Source organism: Trachinotus anak, unplaced genomic scaffold (genome assembly GCF_046630095.1).
Source record: "Trachinotus anak isolate AG129_WGS33_773 ecotype Australia unplaced genomic scaffold, CSIRO_AGI_Tana_v1 ptg000008l, whole genome shotgun sequence".
NCBI lineage: Eukaryota > Metazoa > Chordata > Actinopteri > Carangiformes > Carangidae > Trachinotus > Trachinotus anak.
In genome coordinates, this window is record NW_027273859.1 from 3146803 (window position 1) to 3167024 (window position 20222).

The window sequence follows — 20222 nt, forward strand, 5'->3', positions numbered from 1 at the left end:
AGATTTCAGCTCACTTATGATATGAAATAACAATATGCTTTATTAACGCCCAAAAAGTCTCCTGAGGCAGGCTGTAGTGTTTTTACTGCGAAGACTGTGTTGATTATATTCTTACAGTTAATAAACAAAACTCTACCGACTCATATGTATGTTCATGGCAGTAGCAAAAATAATAAATATTCCAGAGATGATACAAGTATCATTAATTATGAATAATTCATTATCAGTAATTAACACTAAATGTCTAACATCCACAGGCAGCAGAAAAATCCGATGGTGTTTTTCAGGCTTGCGGCGCCTGGTGGTAGACGTATTAACTTACAACTGAACACAGCATCCTCAGCTGTCACTTTTATCATCCCATGCAAACCCCTGCTTTTTTGTGGATGCAAATTAACATCAAATATCGTTATGAATTCTTGACATCAGCAGAAATACAGTAGTAGACCGATCGATTAAAAAAGAGCCATGAGTCGTTGCTGGCGATTAATTCTAAAGTCACATTCAGCAGTGTTTGCTGTCGTGAACACACCCCACTGAGTACCCCGATATTGTTCAGGGGAAATAATGGCTGCTCAGGAACCGTCTCCACCATCTTCCCTGGAAGGCAACAAACCAGGTTTCCCAAAGAAAATTTTGGCCAACAACCTCGAAGACAAGCATCTGTGCAATTCATGCCAGAAAATACTGAGAAGACCCTTGCAGGCCCAATGTGGTCACCGCTTTTGTTCGTTTTGTTTCAACAAAATTGTGAGGTGAGTAGTGTCACGGTTGCTAGCCAGCTAGCTAGGTGTGTAGTCCATATGAGCAATCAGAGCATGTTATCAGCCATCCCTCAAATATCTCCCAATTTAATGGTACTCTGCTTATTGTCACAGGTAACGCAGTATACGACAGAAAAGGACAAGTTAGGACATAAAATATTGCAAAGACCTATTGCAAAATTGGGCGTACAAGTGTTTCGCCGATCACCCTTTATCCCAATAGAATCTCAACTTGTGTGATGGGTTAACCAGCTGTCTTCAGCCAGCTGTCTTCGTAGACAACTCCGCAAACCTGTGCTGTAACTGACCGGAGCAAGCAGGGTAAATTTCCAGGAGATGGACATGACACTGTATTGAGTTCCAGTAATACCAGATCGTCTGTCAGTTTCACTGGAAAGACCGGCAGCTGTTAAAGTCCCTATACCATACCTCACTAAGTTTGATTCTTTGTCGATAAGCAAGGCAACATTAAATTGTGCATTTTTGATAGAAGTTTAAGATGACCTTTTTATCCATGTTTGATGACATGGAAAGGGTCTGTTAATGTCTTTACTGCATGTACTTGTACATTTTAATAATTCTGTAGTAGAATGACAATGATATTACTGAATTTCTTTCATTTTTGTCATAATACAGATATGAATACATAAAAAATACCACATTTTTTTGTGTCTGGAGTAATGTCAGAGTGAAAAGATAAGATTAACAGTGAGATCGATTCTTTTCCTTACAGTGCGCACAGATGTGATGGCCCATAGACCATATATTTATTATATACCATATAGATATACTTATTATATACAGTATATAGTGAAGGACACATGATTTCTTCTTTTGTCGGTTTAGTTGTATTTTTGTTTAATAGTTTTGGGCGTAACACCTCTAAGGGAATGATTGCTGTCTTAAACCTGTAAACACACCCACTTATGCAAAAAACCCTGTTGTGGTCAGGTGCATCCTCTTTGCTTTATTTATCATTGAGATGTGTCTAGAACTTGACTGGAGTCCATCTGTGCCAAATTGAATTGACTTGACACAGTTTAGGAAGGTCATGCATGTCATGGAATTTAAAGGGCTCTGATGAGACTAAAATTCTCCAGAACTCCAAGCATTATGTCTAGAGAACATCAGGCACTGCTGTCCACATGGCTAATACCATTCCTACAGCTAAGCTTGGTGGTGGCAGCATCAGCGGGTGCTATAGGGGTGCTTCTCAGTGGCAGGGGCAGATTAGAATTGAGGAAAGGATGAATGAACTCCTTGAAGAAAACCTGCTCCAGTGTCCATGTGACCTGACACTGGGGCAGCAGTTCACCACACTGGAGTGGCTTAGGGACATTTCTGACTATCCTTTAGTGGCTCAGCTGAAGCTCAGACTCAGGCTGAAACCCCATAGACCATTTGTGAAGAGACCTGACAGTGAAAGTTCGCAGATGTTTCCCATTTAGTCAGGCGAAGCTTTAGAGGATCTGCCAGGAAAAATAGGATAAACTGCTGTAATCCAGGTGTGCAAAGCTTGCAGAGACGTACCCAAGAAGACTTGAAGTTTGCGTTTTTTTATCATCAATGAATTTGCAAAGATTTCTAAAAACATGTTTTCACCTTGTCATTATCGATTTTTGAGTGTAGATTAATGGGATAAAATGGTAATTTTATCCATTTCTAATTAATGGTGCAATAAGTACATTTTTGATATTGCGACATAGCAAAGCATTAACAGGTGTTTACTTTCCAGTCTACAAGTTCAGCATCAAACATTCTTCAGATTTCATTTGGGCCCTGTACAGTCTCGTAATACCACTTTGCAATTGTGAGTCACTGTAATGTCCACTCTGCCCTTAGTCCTGCATGAAATGATGAAGGAGTTGTGTGTAAATGAATGAGGCTTGATGCAACTTTTTTGGCTGGACCGACTGACTGACTGACTGACTGGCTGGCTGGCTGGCTGACTGACTGACTGACTGACTGACTGACTGACTGACTGAGTGTAGGAGTGATCACATATCCACCACTAGCTGAGTGCCATGTCGCTGAGTTGCGGTTTCTTGTGCAAACAGGTTCTGTTTGGGGGTTGTTTACAGCCTGCAGTGTTGCCAACTTAGCACTTGTTGCTAGATTTAGAGTCTTTTTTCCAAACAAGACTGCTACATGACTGGACCGTGTATGGAAGCCAACCAGGGGCTGAGGGCTACACTTCTTGTTACGGGAAGTCTGCTGAGCTGCTCTGGTTTCCCGGCTGCTTGGGAACTGCAGGGAAACAGAGGAGCACTTCCAGTTCACTGAGCCTCACCGCCATTACGGCAAATGAACTACTTTCATTACATGTCTCATTATTACTAGAGAGAAATAGTAAATCTTTACATTTGAAAGCATATTTGGCATTTTGCTTGAAAAATAACTGAATGTATAAATAGAAAAATAGTCAACCAGATTAGTCATTGTTTAATCAATCACTTAATCCATTAATTGTTCCAGCTCTTTGTGTGACAAAATGATTGCCACTTAAGGCCCAATTACTAGCTTTAATGGAGCTTTCAACTGTATCTCACCGTCTTCATCAGTGAATGGACCCCTGACCAATTTCACCTGAAGACTATGATATGATATGACTATGAAAATCTCGAGTTGAGATTATATTGTCACACTCAGAGATCACAGGGCCAAGAGTGAACTTTAACAGTCATGGAATAATAATGATGGTAATATCAAGTATCTGCATTGTCTGACACATGGTTGGTATTTGGTACCAGATAGCCTACTGTGTACATGGGCACAGTAGGCTATCGTTATTAATGTTAATATTTATTTTTCCTCCTTTCAAGTTCTGGACCACAGAAATGCAGTGCTTGCATCAAAGAAGACTTATTTGAGGAACCCATTTCTATTCTCAAGCAAGGTGGTGTAAGTATGTTTTTACCTTACACTGCATGTTTTTCTGAGATTCTCACAGTTACGTTGAATAAGGCATCAGTTGGCAAAGTCCCTCAGTTTGTTAAGATAATGAAGAGTCTCTCATTAGGAGCAGAATTCAACCAGGTTTGGTATTTTTAGATCATGGACGATGAGAGCCAACATTTTCCTGGATGTAAAATCCCTCAAAATAACCCTGAGTGTCAGCACTGTAACATCAATAGTTATTGTTAGTTTTCAGCTCTTATGTGCTGGACTGTTGAGCCGATACAACAAAAAAGTGTGACTGCACTGTAAGTCTTGGCAGCACAGACTATGTGTGTGGCAACTAAAGTCCCGTGTCCCTAGAAAGACCATATGTGCTGGAGACACCAGAGCCAGGAGAGAAAAGTGAGCTTCAAGTAGCTTGACCCTCAGTAAACTGACGCAGAGTGTTTGTAACTCTACCCTTCAGCCTGTAACTGAAGACACACACCAGACAGCACTGACAGCAACTTCTTCTTTTCCATCTAGGCTTTCCCAGACAATGCAGCTCGGAGAGAAGTTGAGGCCTTGGCAGCTGTCTGTCCCAATGAGGGGTGTACATGGACGGGAACTATCAAAGAATTTGAGGTGCATACTAACGCAAAGCAGGCTGCAGAATTGCTCCCATCATGAGCAATGTCTGCACCACTGATCACATTTTGATAGACTATGGGGAAAAATGTATCTTGCTCCTTGAGCTCCACATGTGCAAAATTTCACTGATGTGCACAGAAATGCTACATTATGGGTAAAAAGTTCAATAAAGCATCAGCAAGTTTTCTGATAAATATTTTTGATATTAAGTCTTGTCTGACAAGATTTTACTCAGTTACTCCAACACTAAAAAAAGAGGTGACTTCTGAATGTGCATGTACCTGTGGCTAAGATTTGCCCCACCAGCCACACATCACCATCAACCCTCCTCCATCTCTACTGGGATTAGTATCGTAAAGTAATTACTGAATTTCAAATTGTAATCTACTTGTTATTGAAAAAAAATAGATCACACTGCAACGGGTTACTAAGTACTGTGTTACTGCCCAACACTGCTGGTTAGGAATGTGAACAAATCAATTCTTCTCTTACACACAAATTGCTAAATCATGCTCAATTTGCCCATGACTTATCAGAATATAATATTTAACGATAGTTGACATTTTAACTTACAGCGCATTCAGAAAGCATTCAGACTCTGTCATTTTTTTGACTCTTTAAATTTAGCTCATCATCTTTGAGATGTTTCTACACCTTGGTTGGAGTCCACCTGTGGTAAATCCAATTGATCGGATGTGATTTGGAAAGGCACTCACGTGTCTATAGAAGGTCTCACAGCTGACAAAGCAAATCAGGGCAAAAACCAAGCACGTGGAGGAAGGAACAGCTTTTGACGGGGTCTGAACACTTTTCAAATGCACTGTATGTTTAAGGGATGGTAGAGGTAGAGCAACATTATTTGACAGATGAACAGGCTAAATCTGGACTATATACACACACTCTCTCTGTCCAAAATAAAAATAAAACTGCATGAAATCCACTGCCACTGCATTCATGCAAACATTGTTCTACTGCAACAGTAGTGGTCATAAACTACATGGGGTGCATTAAAAAGAGAAGACATAAGCTCATCTTCAGACTAACCCTGCATGGAATAACACACCCCTCTCCTTCTTATTGAATGGATACAGTCCAAGTGTGTCTTATGAGGTTTTTACCTTATGTGAAATCTCATTTTCATGTCATCACCCTTGTATCATTGTATACATTGACTTTAATAATGTTTTATGAAAAAAAATCTTGCCAAACTGAACTTGAATTTTATTATGGCACTAGCATGAGTTGTACTAACAATGTTTTCAAGCCAAGTGTCAGATACATCCTTATATGCACCTACATCACCTTGCGGGCAATCATCAAGTCAAAGGTGCATCCGGTTTCCTCAAACAATAATTGAACATTACAAAAAAATGTAGAAACGATTTTTTTTGTTGCTCATCTGCAGGCTAGCCATGAGGGCCACTGTGACTTCATGATCATCCTGTGTCCTTCCTGTAAAGAGCTGATGAGAGCCAATGAACAGGAGCGCCACAACGAGAGAGAATGCCCAGAAAGGACGCTCAACTGCAAATACTGCAAAGAGCCTTTCTTATTGAAGAACATCAAGGTCAGACCTCCGTGTTACTGTAATCAAGCACTGTATGTCTTTAGGTTGTGGTAGGTGGTTTGTGGGAGATGCTAACTCCTTGTTGGACAAAAACATGGGGCTCGAATCGTAGCCCACTGCTAACTCACTGAATCCATGGCAACATTACTCTTCCTGTTTACATCTCGTAAAGCCCCCAACTTATGGGAACTGTAGTAGAGCCGGACCAATACAGGATTTTAAAGGCAGATGCAGATTTAGATATTGAAGAATTAAAAACTCTGATAATGATCTATCAGCTGATATAAAGCAGATATGTTTTTTTTTTCTAACACAATAAAAGGTAAACTTGATTAACTGATGGTTTTGAAAGCATTAATTTATTTAGTTTATCTGTTTAACACTACATTTTTATTTCTGTCTATTAGATGCAAGCTACAGAGAAGCATTTTCCAACGACTTATTATGTCGCACTTTAAAAGTGATACTGAGAGTTAACAGACAAAAAATGAGAGGGAGTCGGGTATGGGGAGTGTATAAGTCAGCTTTCACAGCCATGTACATGTCTCAGTGTGCACATGTTTACTTCCATTTTCTTTTTCCACCAGTCTAATAACGCCTCTGATATTATCAGTTGTTGCCAGCATTTCTGTAATGTGATGGTCCGACATCAGTGGTTAGTGTTAATTCTGTAAAATTGCTGTGTCTCGGTGTTTAAATGTTTGACACAAACTACCAGTATAGTATCATAGTTGGAAACCGGGCATGTCTTTTCAATGCACCAACTGTAACTGTGCTGAGATGCGACTCTTGGAGATACTGTAATTAGAATTACTTATACTCACATTTATGGAGAATGAGTATAACACTGTATATGAATGGCTCATTAGCTGTCTTCCACTGACAGGCCTTGGCATTGGCTAGTTCCATGGCTAATTTATTAACATATAAACTTTAAGCATGTGCTGTATAGCAGCTGTCAGCACTGTACTGAGAAGGGAGAAACAGGTACTTCACTGTTGTGACTGTGGAGTCACAGTGCTCTCTAGTGGACAGACTATAATAGTAGTAGTAGCAGTGCTATAGTAATATTGTGAGTAATACTAATGAGAGGTTCCTTTTGCACTGTCAATATTTTTTTGATATTACTAAATGTCATAATGTTTCTTCCTGGAACAATGACACTTTCCTATATCCATTTATATACAAAGGAAGAAGAAAGTGTGTGTGTGTGTGTGTGTGTGTGTGTGTGTGTGTGTGTGTGTGTGTGTGTGTGTGTGTGTGTGTGTGTGTGTGTGTGTGTCTGTGTGTGTGTGTGTGTGTGTGTGTGTGTGTGTGTGTGTGTGTGTGTGTGTGTGTACTTGTACTTGCTACATAGTAAGGACCAAAAATGTATTTTACTAACAGAGTGAGGACATTTTGGGAAAGTGAAGACATTTTGGTCAGTCCTCACTTTTTGAGTCACCTTCAAAATCACATTTTGAGGGTTAAGACTTGGTTTTAGAGTTATGGTTAGAATTAGGTTTAGGTTAAGGTTAGGGTCAGGGTTAGGGTTAGGCACTCAGTTGTGATGCTTAAGGTTAGGGTAAGGGACTGGGGAATGCTTTATGTCAGTGAGTGTCCTCACAAAGATGGAAGTACAAGTGTGTGTGTGTGTGTATGTGTGTGAGAGAGAGAGAAAAAATGTGAGGACAAAAAATGCTGGGAAAAGTGAAGGAGGCTGAGTATTGCCAATTGCACGACAATATGACATTGCCGTTGTGTTACTTACTGTTCTTTTTAGGCTCATGATGAAATCTGCCCAAAGTACCCGATGATTTGTGAAGGCTGTGCAAAGAAAAAGATCCCCAGAGAAAAGGTATCCCAGATATTCATTTCAAGTGAATTGTATTAATTCTGTTAGACTGGTCTCATTAACCATTCAGCTAGGGATCAAATTCCACAGCGTTTTCTATAGATCATTAGCTTCTTTCCTTTTTTTTGTTTTGCAGTATGTGGACCATATTAAGTTCTGCAGTAAATTTAAAGCACCATGCAGATTTCATGTTGTTGGCTGCGATACGTCTGTAAGTAGAGATTTTTGTCATAATTTGCTCTCTCTCTCTATGTATATATAACACTGGCTAGTGTAATAACTACAGGATCATTAACTTAGTAAAATTCTACAAAACCTTCCACTGAGTGAACAGATAGAGAGATACAGTTGTTCAGTTTTCAGACTGATGATTTATCTAAACAGGTGAAAGTGCACAAAAAACATGATTTGCTCTGATATTTTATGAGAAAATAAAATGACATTGTTTGAATAAAACAAGGATCTTTTTTCTTTTTGAACCATTTAGAGGAACATTGCCAAGGTTTGACATTATTTAAAAGTTTTTACTGAAGTGGTTGATGCATGCCTGTAAATTGATCTTACATTATTGAGTATGAAGCCCATGTTTGTATATATGCACAATGCCTGTGTAGAGTCTTCATCTAGTTTGGACTTCTTCATGTTACTATTTTTCTGATAACACCTGAAATAGATGTGGTCAGGTTTTTTGACACTGATGAACAGAAAGAGTGAAAACAATTTCAGCACAAATATGAAACATAAATTTGACTCCATTATATGCCCCCTGACCTCAGTATTTTGTAGAAGCACCTTCAGTCGTAGTAACAGGTTTAAAAGAGCTCTGTACCAAATTAACATCGGCCTCCTTTGAGTCCTATCAGACTCTTCCATGGACAGTTTTAAAAAGTGATCAAGATTAATGCAGAATAACTAGAGATATTCTTTTTTTATTCCACACATTTTTCTTCCTTGTCCAAATTTGGTGCCTGCATTACTCTCAGTGCAACTTGACAGCTGGCAGTTCTGCTTACAGAATGTAGCCTGACCTCTCTAGCCTGCGGCAGAGATGAGCAGTAGACTTTGTTACATTTCATGCTCTTAGTCCTAACTGACACTAACAGGCAGTTCATCAGACCTCACACAGTATTACTGCCCATCTCCTAAAAACAGATGGGGTTCCCCTTTAAATGTAAATCATCAAACAAATCATCCTAAGTAGCAGTTTTTGTATAGCGGGTTGTTCTCTTTGATCAGTTGATCTTTCTGTCATAGTCACTCCAGGGCACCTGCAGAGAAACATCCCTGACAGCACCTTGCTTCATGCTAGAGATGCTGTGTTTATGATGATTCTGCTGTTTTTGGCTGAGTCATCTTAGCTGGACTGCCCACTTCTAGTGAGAGTAGCCACAGACATAAAATCATCTCCATTTATAGACAGTTTGTCTAACTGTGGACTGATTCATACTGGAGATGACTTTGTGACCCTTTCCTGCTTCAAGTCTCCTGAGAGCACTTTTTGAAATGCCTGCTTCACATCAGCTAATGCTTCTTGTGAATAGCAAACTCAAAATGTCAAAGTAACTCTGACCACAGCTCCAATCTGGTTTCACTCACGTTTGCAAACTCCAATAGCCTTTGTTCATGTCATGAGCTGAGGGGTTAATGTACTTTTTCAGCCAGCTTGTTTTCAGTATGACCAAGAACAATACAATGATTAGTGTATTGTTACTAATAATAGATTGTGTTTGTTCATAATTGTAACTTAGACCACATTTCTTGACAAATTTACACATAAATGCTGGTAGGGTTCACTTACAACAAACACCAGCCCAGATGTTATGTCATCTTAATCGCATCACACAAACTACTAAATAGTTAGTAGGCTACCTTCTCTAGCCAGATGAGCACCTGTGCCATATTTTTTTCAGTGTTTTGTGACTGCCCTTACTTCCTTGTATCCTGTATGACTGGGCAATTTCATCATCCTTATTATTCTACATTAGTTTGGAATGTGGTTTTTATACCAGATACTGTTGGACCACCAGATGTATTAAGGCTTAGATTAATTACATAACTTCATTTCACATAGCTAGTCTCCACGTGCCAAACTATGTCACAGTAAAGGGTGTGAATATTATTATGGTTTATATTTATACTTAATTTGTGAGCTCTGTTTTCACTTTGACATCAAGTAATTTTTCTGTTGCTCGGTATCAAACAATAAAACATGAGAAACCGTAGGGATAAATAGTTTGTATAGTGTATGTATCCATTAATAGCTTTATTATTTCTTTGTTGTGTGCTTTTCGTTTTTCTTCTGCTTCACATACATCATTAAAATGTCATTTCTGCTGGCATGTGTGTCATGGATCAGGACTGCTCTTTCTGTGTTCTTAATGTGTTTCTGCTTGTATCTTTCTTTGGCTCCAAGGTGGAGAAAGAAAAGATTCATGACCATGAGCGGCAATGTTCCTATGAACACCTCAACTTGCTTCTACATTTCATCATGGGCATCAAGGTGAGCCTGGAGAGCCTGCAGCCCCAGAGCCTGGAGGTCGCCAGCCACAAGCTGCAGGAGCTCCACCAGTCCCTCAGGGACCTGGAGCAGAAGATGAGTCAGCTGGGTGGGGGGGGTGCAGCTCTTGTGCAGGGTGCATGCGCCCCAACCATGGCCACCTCCTTCACCCCGCTGCCCAGTGCAATGGGCGCTGCCCTGGAATTACAGCTCCAGAGTGAAAAGACCAAAGTGGCAGAGCTGAGCCGACGCTGCCAGGAGCTGGAGCTCAAAGTGAACACGTTCGAAAACATCGTCTGCGTCCTCAACCGAGAGATGGAGCGTTCCTGCACCACCATGGAGGCCTACAACCGCCAACATCGACTGGACCAGGACAAGATTGAGATCCTCAACAATAAGGTGACAAAATGACACGTGAACCTTGAAAATTCCTGATCTGATGAACTTGCCGCTGAACTGCAAACTGTGTCACTGTAGGACCTCCTCAGACAATATGGAGACAAGTTTGCCTTCTCAAAGAATTCACACACGTTTACATTATTTCTGGTGTCTTGGTTTATCTGCTGTATTTTCAAGCTGTGATGGAAATCAAAAACAGCTTCAATTTGCTTCTTAAAGCACCTCGATTGAATCCGTGCCCTTTGTGACTTAGCCATTGCTGGTGCAGGGCTTTTGGAATGAAACAGACTATGGACTGATTTATTTTCTTCACGTGAAGAAAACATGATGAAGTATTCACAAAACACCACCATTTTGTTGCAAAGTTATTTATTAAGTCATTAAATCCCAAATAAATGTTTGCCTTTTTGAAAATGAATTACATGTTTCCTCCAGTATGTGCATGCTGCACTGTGCCCTTGCGGTTCTGTCAACATTAAGTTATTAACTAATTCATTTTTTGGTATTTTTTTAAAGGATTCCTATTTGTAAACGTGAAATATGGTGATTCTTATGTGATTTTTTTTTCCACCCAACCCTAATTGTTAAAACAGCAGAAATTAAAGCCTACTCTCTATCACTATGTACTCATCCCTGAGTCTGTGAAGTTCAGTGATGCTGTCCCTGTCCCACAATATGAATTTTCTCATTATATTTAGCTCGGCAGAATCAAAAAGATGTTGGCTCATCGCATTTGTCACATATTACATCACATACGCCACAGCACGCAGAGCATCGGTTTTATTCTTGCTGAAGACTCAAAAGATTGTGCATCAAGTTAAACAAACTGCCTCGTTCATATGTTGCTGTGCTGCAGGTTCGTCAGCTGGAGAGGACTGTGAGCCTCAGAGACCTGTCCATCGTGGAGATGGAGGGGAAAATGAGGGAGATGTCTGCAGCCACGTATGACGGTATCTTTGTCTGGAAGATCTCCGATTTCACCAAGAAGAGGCAGGATGCTGTGGCTGGCCGTGCCCCTGCTATGTTCTCTCCTGGTAACAACTTCATATTATGAACATCTTGACTTATGATACAGATAATGATGGGCAGTGAATAACAGACATGATTATACTTTATTGGTGTTTTCCAGCCTTTTATACCAGTAAATATGGCTACAAGATGTGTCTGCGGATCTACCTGAATGGTGATGGGACAGGCCGTGGCACCCACTTGTCTCTGTTCTTTGTTGTGATGAGAGGACATAGCGACGCACTCCTCAAGTGGCCTTTTAATCAGAAGGTAATACTCAATAGAATCAGACAAAAATAATGTGACTGTGTGAGTAATTGTTTTGAAATGAACACATTCATGAAACTAATGCTGGAAGACCAAAAGTTTATTATTCAAAATAGCTTAATGCGCTGTGCTTAGAATTAAAAATGCTTAAAGGATTTAGTTGAATGAAAATCTGATGAGATTTGGGATTTTTTGCTTGATTAGTTGAGTTTGAGTGTTAAACTCTTAATAAATAATACCTTTAACCCGAAAGTTGCACATCTAGTAATTTATGATAATAATTTAATATTATGGATAAATATTTAAAATTTCAAACCTTGTTTTCAGGGGCTTTAAGAAATAAAAATACTCTCCTCTGAATAATAATGTGTGTCTGATATGGTTTTACCACCAAAAAAAGTTCAATTAATGTGTTAAAGATGCTTAAAATTATATTTTTCCTTTTCATTTTTTCCAATTGGATCAGGAATTGGTTTCTAAGCGAGCTGTTTCTGCATACACATCTCGAAGTGAGATTTAACATGACCATAGGGAAACCTCCCCCTTCAGCAGGTAATAGCCTTCTATAGGCCCTTTTCAGACCTGGCATTAACTTGAGCCTCAGGTCATCCAATCAAGTGAACAGCTCTGCGTACATGCAGAGTATTTGAGATGCGATCAATCAGACCATGTGGAGGTGGGATGGCCACATTCTTTTAGAAGAATGAACACTGAAGGACCACCTACTCAACTGGCATCCTGTGCCACCCTTCTACACATGTGGTCTTCGCAAACAGAAATGATATACATGATGTTTTTGCATGTAGAGCAGGGAACTGAGTCTCCACTCAAGAAGCATGTGAAGACACATTGTAATGCCAGGTGTGGACTGTTGTGTGGACTTGTGATTAAATCAGGCGAGACACATTTTAATGCAAAGTCTGAGAAGGGCCTCAGTGTCAAACTTGACATACACATCATTCTGTTCAATAGTGAAACTCAAACTCCCAAGACAAATTTTTAAGTGAACAGGGACTTTAAGGCTTTTTGTAGAATGTGTTTCGCATGTGGAAACCTAAGTAAGTTAAAGAAATACTTCAATATTTTGGGAAATACAGTTTGCTTCCTTTCAGAAAGCAAGATGAGAAAATTGAAGCCACTCTTGTGGTTTCCCGTGTGTGCACTCAGGACGGAGTTGGCATCAGTATGTATGTTAGCCAAGCCTAGCAAACTGAAAGACTGAAAACAGCTGGTCTGGCTCTGTCTGAAGTTCAAAAAGATTCCTTCCAAAGCCTCTAAAGCCGGCTAATGCACAGGTGTATTTTTGAACAGAGCCAGGCTAGCTGTTCCCCCCTGGTAACAGTCTCTGTGCTCAGTCATGCTAACCACATCCTGATTCCAACTTCCAATTTAAACGTAAAGAAATTGTGAGATTGTAATCTTCTCATCTAATCTAATTCTCAAGAAGAAAGCATATCATATCGATTTTTTTTTTCGTTCTGGCAGTTGCCGCTTTTGTCCCCTTTTTAACCAACGTATTTCCTCGAAAAAAAACTTTTAGTCAGTTAGAAGCTGGCCCTTCAATAATGGCCAGTGGCTTGGTCAACACAAACAAATAAAAGCTGGCCCCCAAATGCTGGCTGGGAAAAAAACGAGAGTCGATAAATTTCTAATGCCAGTTGAGCATAATATGCACTTCTGCCACTTTAATCTAATAATTTCAACATTATAATTATGCTATTTTCAACAATTTGTTGTTCAGGATTTCTCATCTAAAGTATTTGATTCATTCATTCTGATCCACTTGCTCTGGTGCATATGGGAATAAAGGCCTCGGCCATTTTTTGAGGAAATACAGTATTTTTGTTTTTAAATTACTTTAAATACAAAAGCACCATGTTGGTTTGTTTGGTTTGATGTTATATTTGTGTTTTGATTAAGATTTAAGTTCTTAGTGGGGTTTTAAACCAATACTTTTTTTTTTATTCAGTTGATTTGCCTTTTCTATGATCCATTATTCATTTTGAATACATTGTTAATCATATCATAACTAGCAGTTAAGTGTAATTGCACTAAAACTGGAACAGCATCAGTGAGTCAGCTCCAGTTTTTCTGTCAAAGCAGATGTAAGGTTAGACTCGTAACATCTGTGCCCAGGTCACCCTAATGCTGCTTGACCAGAACAACAGGGAGCACATAATCGATGCCTTCCGGCCCGACATCTCCTCCTCATCCTTCCAGAGGCCCGTCAGTGATATGAACATCGCCAGCGGCTGTCCACTTTTCTGTTCACTCTCCAAACTGGACTCTAAAAACTCCTACATACGAGATGATACCATCTTCATCAAGGCCATCGTAGATCTTACTGGACTCTAGGCAAAAGATGCAGATGCAGCAGAAACCCAACCCTGCCTTTTGTTGCCACTAACCTGTTCATCATCAACCAATCAACACGCTTTTGTATCACCAGTAATTGGCATTTCTCTTTGGGGTGTGGTCTAGTTCTTTTGGATTGATGGCGGCAACATGCGAGACCAGAGCAGGAAACATAACGGCTTTCAAAACCTCCTTAACCATTGTAACAGAGTTTTTATTCAACAAAAAACAATCATCAATACACTACAGTATATATGCTAATATGTGGCTGGTGACAGGTGTTCATTTCCCATCGTACAGAAGATACACACAGTATTGGAACTGATAAAAACATCCCAAGACCTTGGAAGAATATTACACTTCTGAAATAACTAGAAAACTATGACATTTTCTCTTATCTCTTAGTGATCATCCTATAGCTTCTTGTACCATAGATGAAGCTCACCACGTTCAGTTTTACACAAAATGACCTGATTTTTTTTTTTTTAATTTAAGCTTTAAACTTAGGGGTTTAAACTGATTTCGCAGGGATTTTATGTGCACACTCAAATGTTGTTTCTTGCTGCAAGTAAATATTGTCCTCCTGTGACAAAAGTTAGCTAGTTGCTAGTTAAGGCCCAAAATAACTGGGCCTTTACTAGTAGCTAGCATAACTGAGTGGCACAAAATAATTAAGGCTACATAAATCTTTTTTGGCCCCTAAACTTCACAATAAGCTAAAGATTACACATTTAACAACTATGGCACTGGTTTGATATGTCTAACACATTAGCAAACTATTACTTATTTATACATCTTATTTAGACACAGAATAACAGTAGCATTTAATGGGCATTGCATCTCTTGAAACCAGAGAAATATAAGTCTAATATTAAATTCAAATCCAAAATCCAAAATGAGCTCTGTTTTGGTCTCCACCAACTCCTCACTCTTCAGCTTCAAAAAGTTGCTATGTTCACCAGCTAGTCACTAACTTTAGTCACTAACAGATTAGTACTGGGCGTGTAGTGTAAAGTGGGTTTATCAGAGGATGACAGAGGTGAAACTGAATCAAAACAGTAAAATTGTGGTCTTTCCAATCAAAACAGCTAAAAGTCGATAAAAGGTAGACCTGTGCGAAAACCTCAGAATCAGATTATAATTCTACCTAGGTATGTCACTATGAGTGACTCCTTAAAAACCTCTAGTTACTGGGCCTTTTGTTAATTTAAAAACGTTAATAGTGCAGCTTAAAAAAAAAATCTGTCAAACCACAAATTGCTTGTGATGTAAATTGTATTTCTGTTCTCCAATTTTCACCTGGGTTTTTCGTATTGTATTTTTGTATTTTTAAAGTGAAATAATTTCAATCACCAATACATTTCCAGAATTTTTTTTTTCTAATTAAAAACTGAACGTTCTGAGCCATGAATATACAGGCTATGTAGGTTAAACAGCCTACAAGCACAGCGGTAGATCAGAGGTGGTTGTGCTCACATGTATTACCTGACATTTGATTAACTGATCATTTTTGTTAATTGGGGTTCTGGTGTGATGCCCATGTAGCCTTCAGAGTATCGCTTAGCTTTGCACACAATTTGTAGTGCAATTGGAATTAAAAAAAAAAACTTGTTTATGGTTTCTTAACATCTCTGCCTCCAACTCTCAAGTCCTGTATTCATTGGTAATCATTTGTGGTGGTGGACATTGTTTGAATTCCATGAATTCTGAGTACAGTAATTCAGCTGTCAGTGTTGCTGTGTGTGTGTGTGTGTGTGTGTGTGTGTGTGTGTGTGTGTGTGTGTGTGTGCGTGTGTGCGCGTGTGCGTGCGTGCGTGCGTGCGTGTGTGTGTAAACATTTCTTTGCTGTGATTTGCAGTTTTAGTTTGATGTTGGATCTGTGGAAGATACACTGCATTTTACAACAGTTTCTGGGTTGTCCAAGAAACCTTAATAGCGATGGAGGTCAAGTTGATTTGCTCAAATGGAAATATGACATATTTTATTATGAATAAAACATGTATTTGCATACAATTACAATTCAATAAATATCTTTTGATATTAAACTTTGGCTTTTTTTCAATATTTGTTGTCTGCATATTTACAGCATCTTTGACCACCTTACCAAGGATGTATTCAGTTTCATTTTAGCAATTTATACTATTCAATAACATGCATATGTACAAATATTGAAATGGCCAAAAGGGAATATTATGATTGCACATACTATATGTACCAACATATCAAGAATATCTCTACATTTTTTCTTGTTGCCTAAATTTTGTTCTTTAAACTTGTTTGGAATGACCACAATCCACACATTTCTGTACCCCAAAAGTAACAGTATAAATGGTGATATGGGTTGCTTCATAATTTGATCAAGACCTCCTTACCACTAGCCGTGGCCTTAGACTCTTGTCTTATTTGGAAAAAAAATCACACTAACTAACAGTAACTGTGCGGCTGTTATTATGCAAGATGGGTTTATTTATTTCAATTTCTCAACATTTTCTTTCAAAAAATGGAGCACAGAGTGATTTCTGTTCAGCTAATGAAGATCTGAGGACATATTTATCAGTCTCCAAGGTGCATTTGTAACATCATCGCCTTGTGCACAAGGTGCACAACACATGCAAGATGTGACACTATTGCAGGCTGTGTAACAAGATGTAATTGGACGACTGGGTTAAATCAAGCAGCTGATCAAATGATGTACTTTTTAGAATCATATACATTTATTGTTTAAGTCATGTAGGTGTCTTACTAGTATTGACATAAAATCACCTAACTGGTAGATATAATTATATAATATAATTTATTTAATTGAGCTTGTTATTAATTTTTCTGCAATATTTTTGCAGATGGAATGTAGATAGCGTTGTCACTCATAATATTTGCCCATATACATTAAGTCCACATACAGACAGTAGTGGTATTTTCTGTATATGTAATTTTGATGATTAAATATTGCAAACAGCAACTGTCAGAAGAACTGCAACACGTCATATTTTCAGCTTTGTGGCTGAGAGTTTTGTAACACAATGACATCACACTCACTCCCAGTTACTGGGAGGTAAGAGTGTCTTTAGTTCTCCAGGGTAACTTTCAGTGCAATGTAAATCCCAGGAGTGATTCTAAGATTCAAAATTCAGCGCAACGGACCATTTGAAGTAGTTCCTTCCATCAGAGGAAGCTCTAAAACTTCACTATCAGCTTGACCCATGGCATGGCCTTCTGACCTATCAGCAAACCAAGCAGCAAGTAATGTTATTTTGTTTGCTACAAAAATGAGGTCAGGCACAGAAGCATCTGAAGCAGTGTGTGGAAGTATGTTAGGTTCTACACTGTAGTAGTTTGCCACCACAGACAAGTGAAGCAATGTCAAGTGTCATTTAATCTTCGTTCAAACTTTACTTTATTAAAATCTTAATAAAAAAAAAAACAAAAAAAAAAAAAACAGAACTATTCTGACACGCTTGATAAATACAGGCTCAGGCCCAGCATTTTGTTATCCTGAGCAGAGGCGGAACGAGAAGTGTAGGAATCTAAAGACTACTTGTTACCAACAAACAGATGCAAAATTAGCACAAAATGATGCAAAACAACCCCAAATGAACACAAAACAACTACAAATCATGCAAAGAAACAAAACAAACCGAATGAACAATGAACAACAACTACTTACAATGTGCAGTTTAGTATTGCCAAGAATCAGAGCTTTAAATTTGAGTTTAAACACAGTTTAACTTCTGTGCCCCCTTCTTTTAACCTTGACCCCATCTTACAATTTAACTGTTGGTATCCAGCTGCTGTTGTGACTTGCTGATATCTAAGAGTCAGATAAGCTGTAGCAGATGTGCTTTTCTCTATAATCATGATCACTCATTTAATTTGGAGACATCTGAAGACATTCTGAGTGATACACAACCTACTAAGTTCATTACCTTAATTGAAATTTGTCAGCTGTGTGTGGATATCTAACGTAGTCAGGCTGGAACTAACATGTAAAGGCCTCAGGATGGAAGCATAGCTGAGGTACTAGAAGAGGAAATGGTTGATGTTATTGTAATATATTGCTGTTTTTGGCTTTCCTTACAGCTTTGAACTGACCTGCTTTTTACAGAAAATAAAGTGCCTGTACCTTTTTCATGTTTCTTGAGCTCGCTGAGTTGTAAATGTGCTTCCCTGTAAGTTTAAACCAAAATGTGAAAATTTTGTGCAGTTTTGCAGTGTTTTTTTATAATTTGTGTCTTTAATTTTTTATTGTTTTTTATTGTTATCCTGTATCCCCTCCCCTTTACCCTTGTGATAAAATGTACGTGACTAAGAATGTTTCCATTGTACCTTTTCATACATAAAACTAATGAATGTTACAGCATCACTTTGTTAAATGAGGTCAGTATGTCAACACACAGCTTCTGGCATCTTTACCCAAGCACACCCAGCAACTCTCAACATACTGAAATCCTACTGATTGTTCAGTAGGAACTCAAGTAGTAGTTCATATTGGAGACCAGCATTTTATTTTTTTAATGATTTCATGATTAATATATGAAGCATATGAGTGAGTGTGTGTGTGATACAACATCGATGGTGTGCTTGATGATGATGTGTGTGCTGCTTTTAGAAAGTTACAACATTTGAATAACATACTCATTGTATTTATTGAAGAATAAAGTTATGCTGTATGTTGAGACAGTTTAAAAGCATGTGTTAGTTTGTTTGGGAGATTGTGACCATCAGCGAGAAGGACAAGATCCATCTGTGGCCTGACCGCGTGAGGTCAGTGATCTTTGCGTTTTTTGTTACCACAGAAACCTACATTTTTTTTTTTCCTCTTCAGAACATGTTGGTTTTGTTGCACATTACATAGACTACATTTTGCATGTATGACTGTGGCCTCAAATAAATTAGCTGCTACTTTTGCTCGGCCCTGCGTTCTATTTTTATGGGCATAGTTGCAGCCTTGCAGCTCTGTGCTGGTGTTTGTTTTTGCTGTGTCCGGTAAAATGTGATGTGTGCTTGGATTTCAGATTCATTCATAGCTGGTGAACATAACAAAAGGGCTTCACAGTGCATTACCATCTGCTAAATGTCACAAACAGGCATTTATACGCATTTGTCTGTTTTTTGCCTCCTGTAGCTGAAGTGATTAATGGACTGAACAGAAACCCTCTCTAGACTCCAGCTGGGGAGCAATACCACAACTGAGCTGATCGATTGTTGTATCAGTGATGCTAACTTGTAGGAAATGCCATACAGTCTTCATTATTATTGCATCAAAATAAACAATACATCAATGTACAGTTGTATACAAAAGTTTGGATACCACTGGGTGAATTACATACAGTATTTTATTGATTTGTTGAAGTGGTAATAATACTAACCTAAACTCAAAAAGAAGACAAAACATTTTAAAAACCAAATGGTACCATAGCAGTTTTTCTTTTCTTTCTTGATACCTGCAGATCACTTATTTTTAGGCTGCCTGCTAACACAGCATGTTTGACATCTATCCACAGATTTTCAGTGATGTTCAGGGGGCTGTGTTGGGCATTCATGGTGGATTTTGAGATTTTGAGATCTGCTTCGGATCATTGTTCTGTTGTAGAAAACAGACTCCTCTCAGTACTCTAGTATACATTACATTTACATTTACAATTACTCATTTTGCAGACATTATTATGCAAAGCAACTTAGAAGTGAAGGACGTCAGTAAAGCTTCAATGCTGTAGGAAACCTTGGCAAGTATTAAGTACTACACACAAGGCCAAAAGTTTTGTGAGGTCACTGTGACCTTGACCTTTGCGCTTTGACCACCAAAATCAGTTCTTCATTGACTCCAAGTGGACATTTGTGCTAATTTTGAAGAAGTTACTTCAAGGCGTTACTGAGATATTGCGTTCACAAAGCCAAAAACGTGTTTTGTGAGGTCACTGACACAGAGGCATATTACTCCAACTGGTTACACCTAATTTCAGAATCAGTCGTCTTAAATCACATCTATAAATTGCATTTCCTGCG

General features: G+C 38.7%; 1 protein-coding gene across 4 annotated transcripts; it reads left to right on the plus strand.

Annotated features, from left to right (window-relative positions):
* Positions 1–319: 319 nt before the first annotated feature.
* Positions 320–19123, plus strand: traf2a (Tnf receptor-associated factor 2a). 4 transcript variants are annotated; one of them, XR_011691555.1, is made up of 11 exons: positions 320–755; positions 3587–3665; positions 4188–4286; positions 5698–5859; positions 7622–7696; positions 7830–7904; positions 10107–10589; positions 11446–11623; positions 11719–11867; positions 14001–17490; positions 17552–19123. XR_011691555.1 is itself a non-coding variant. In XM_071481910.1 (11 exons), exons 1-10 carry the CDS (start codon positions 568–570, stop codon positions 12382–12384), a joined length of 1542 nt encoding a protein of 513 aa, XP_071338011.1. In that variant the 5' UTR covers positions 320–567; the 3' UTR covers positions 12385–12416; positions 14001–14129. The 4 variants fall into 4 exon arrangements, 3 of the variants coding, with proteins under 3 accessions (XP_071338011.1, XP_071338010.1, XP_071338012.1); XM_071481910.1 differs by lacking the exon at positions 17552–19123 and adding an exon at positions 12331–12416 and having other exon boundaries at positions 14001–14129; XM_071481909.1 differs by having other exon boundaries at positions 14001–19123.
* The last annotated feature ends 1099 nt before the right edge of the window (positions 19124–20222 follow it).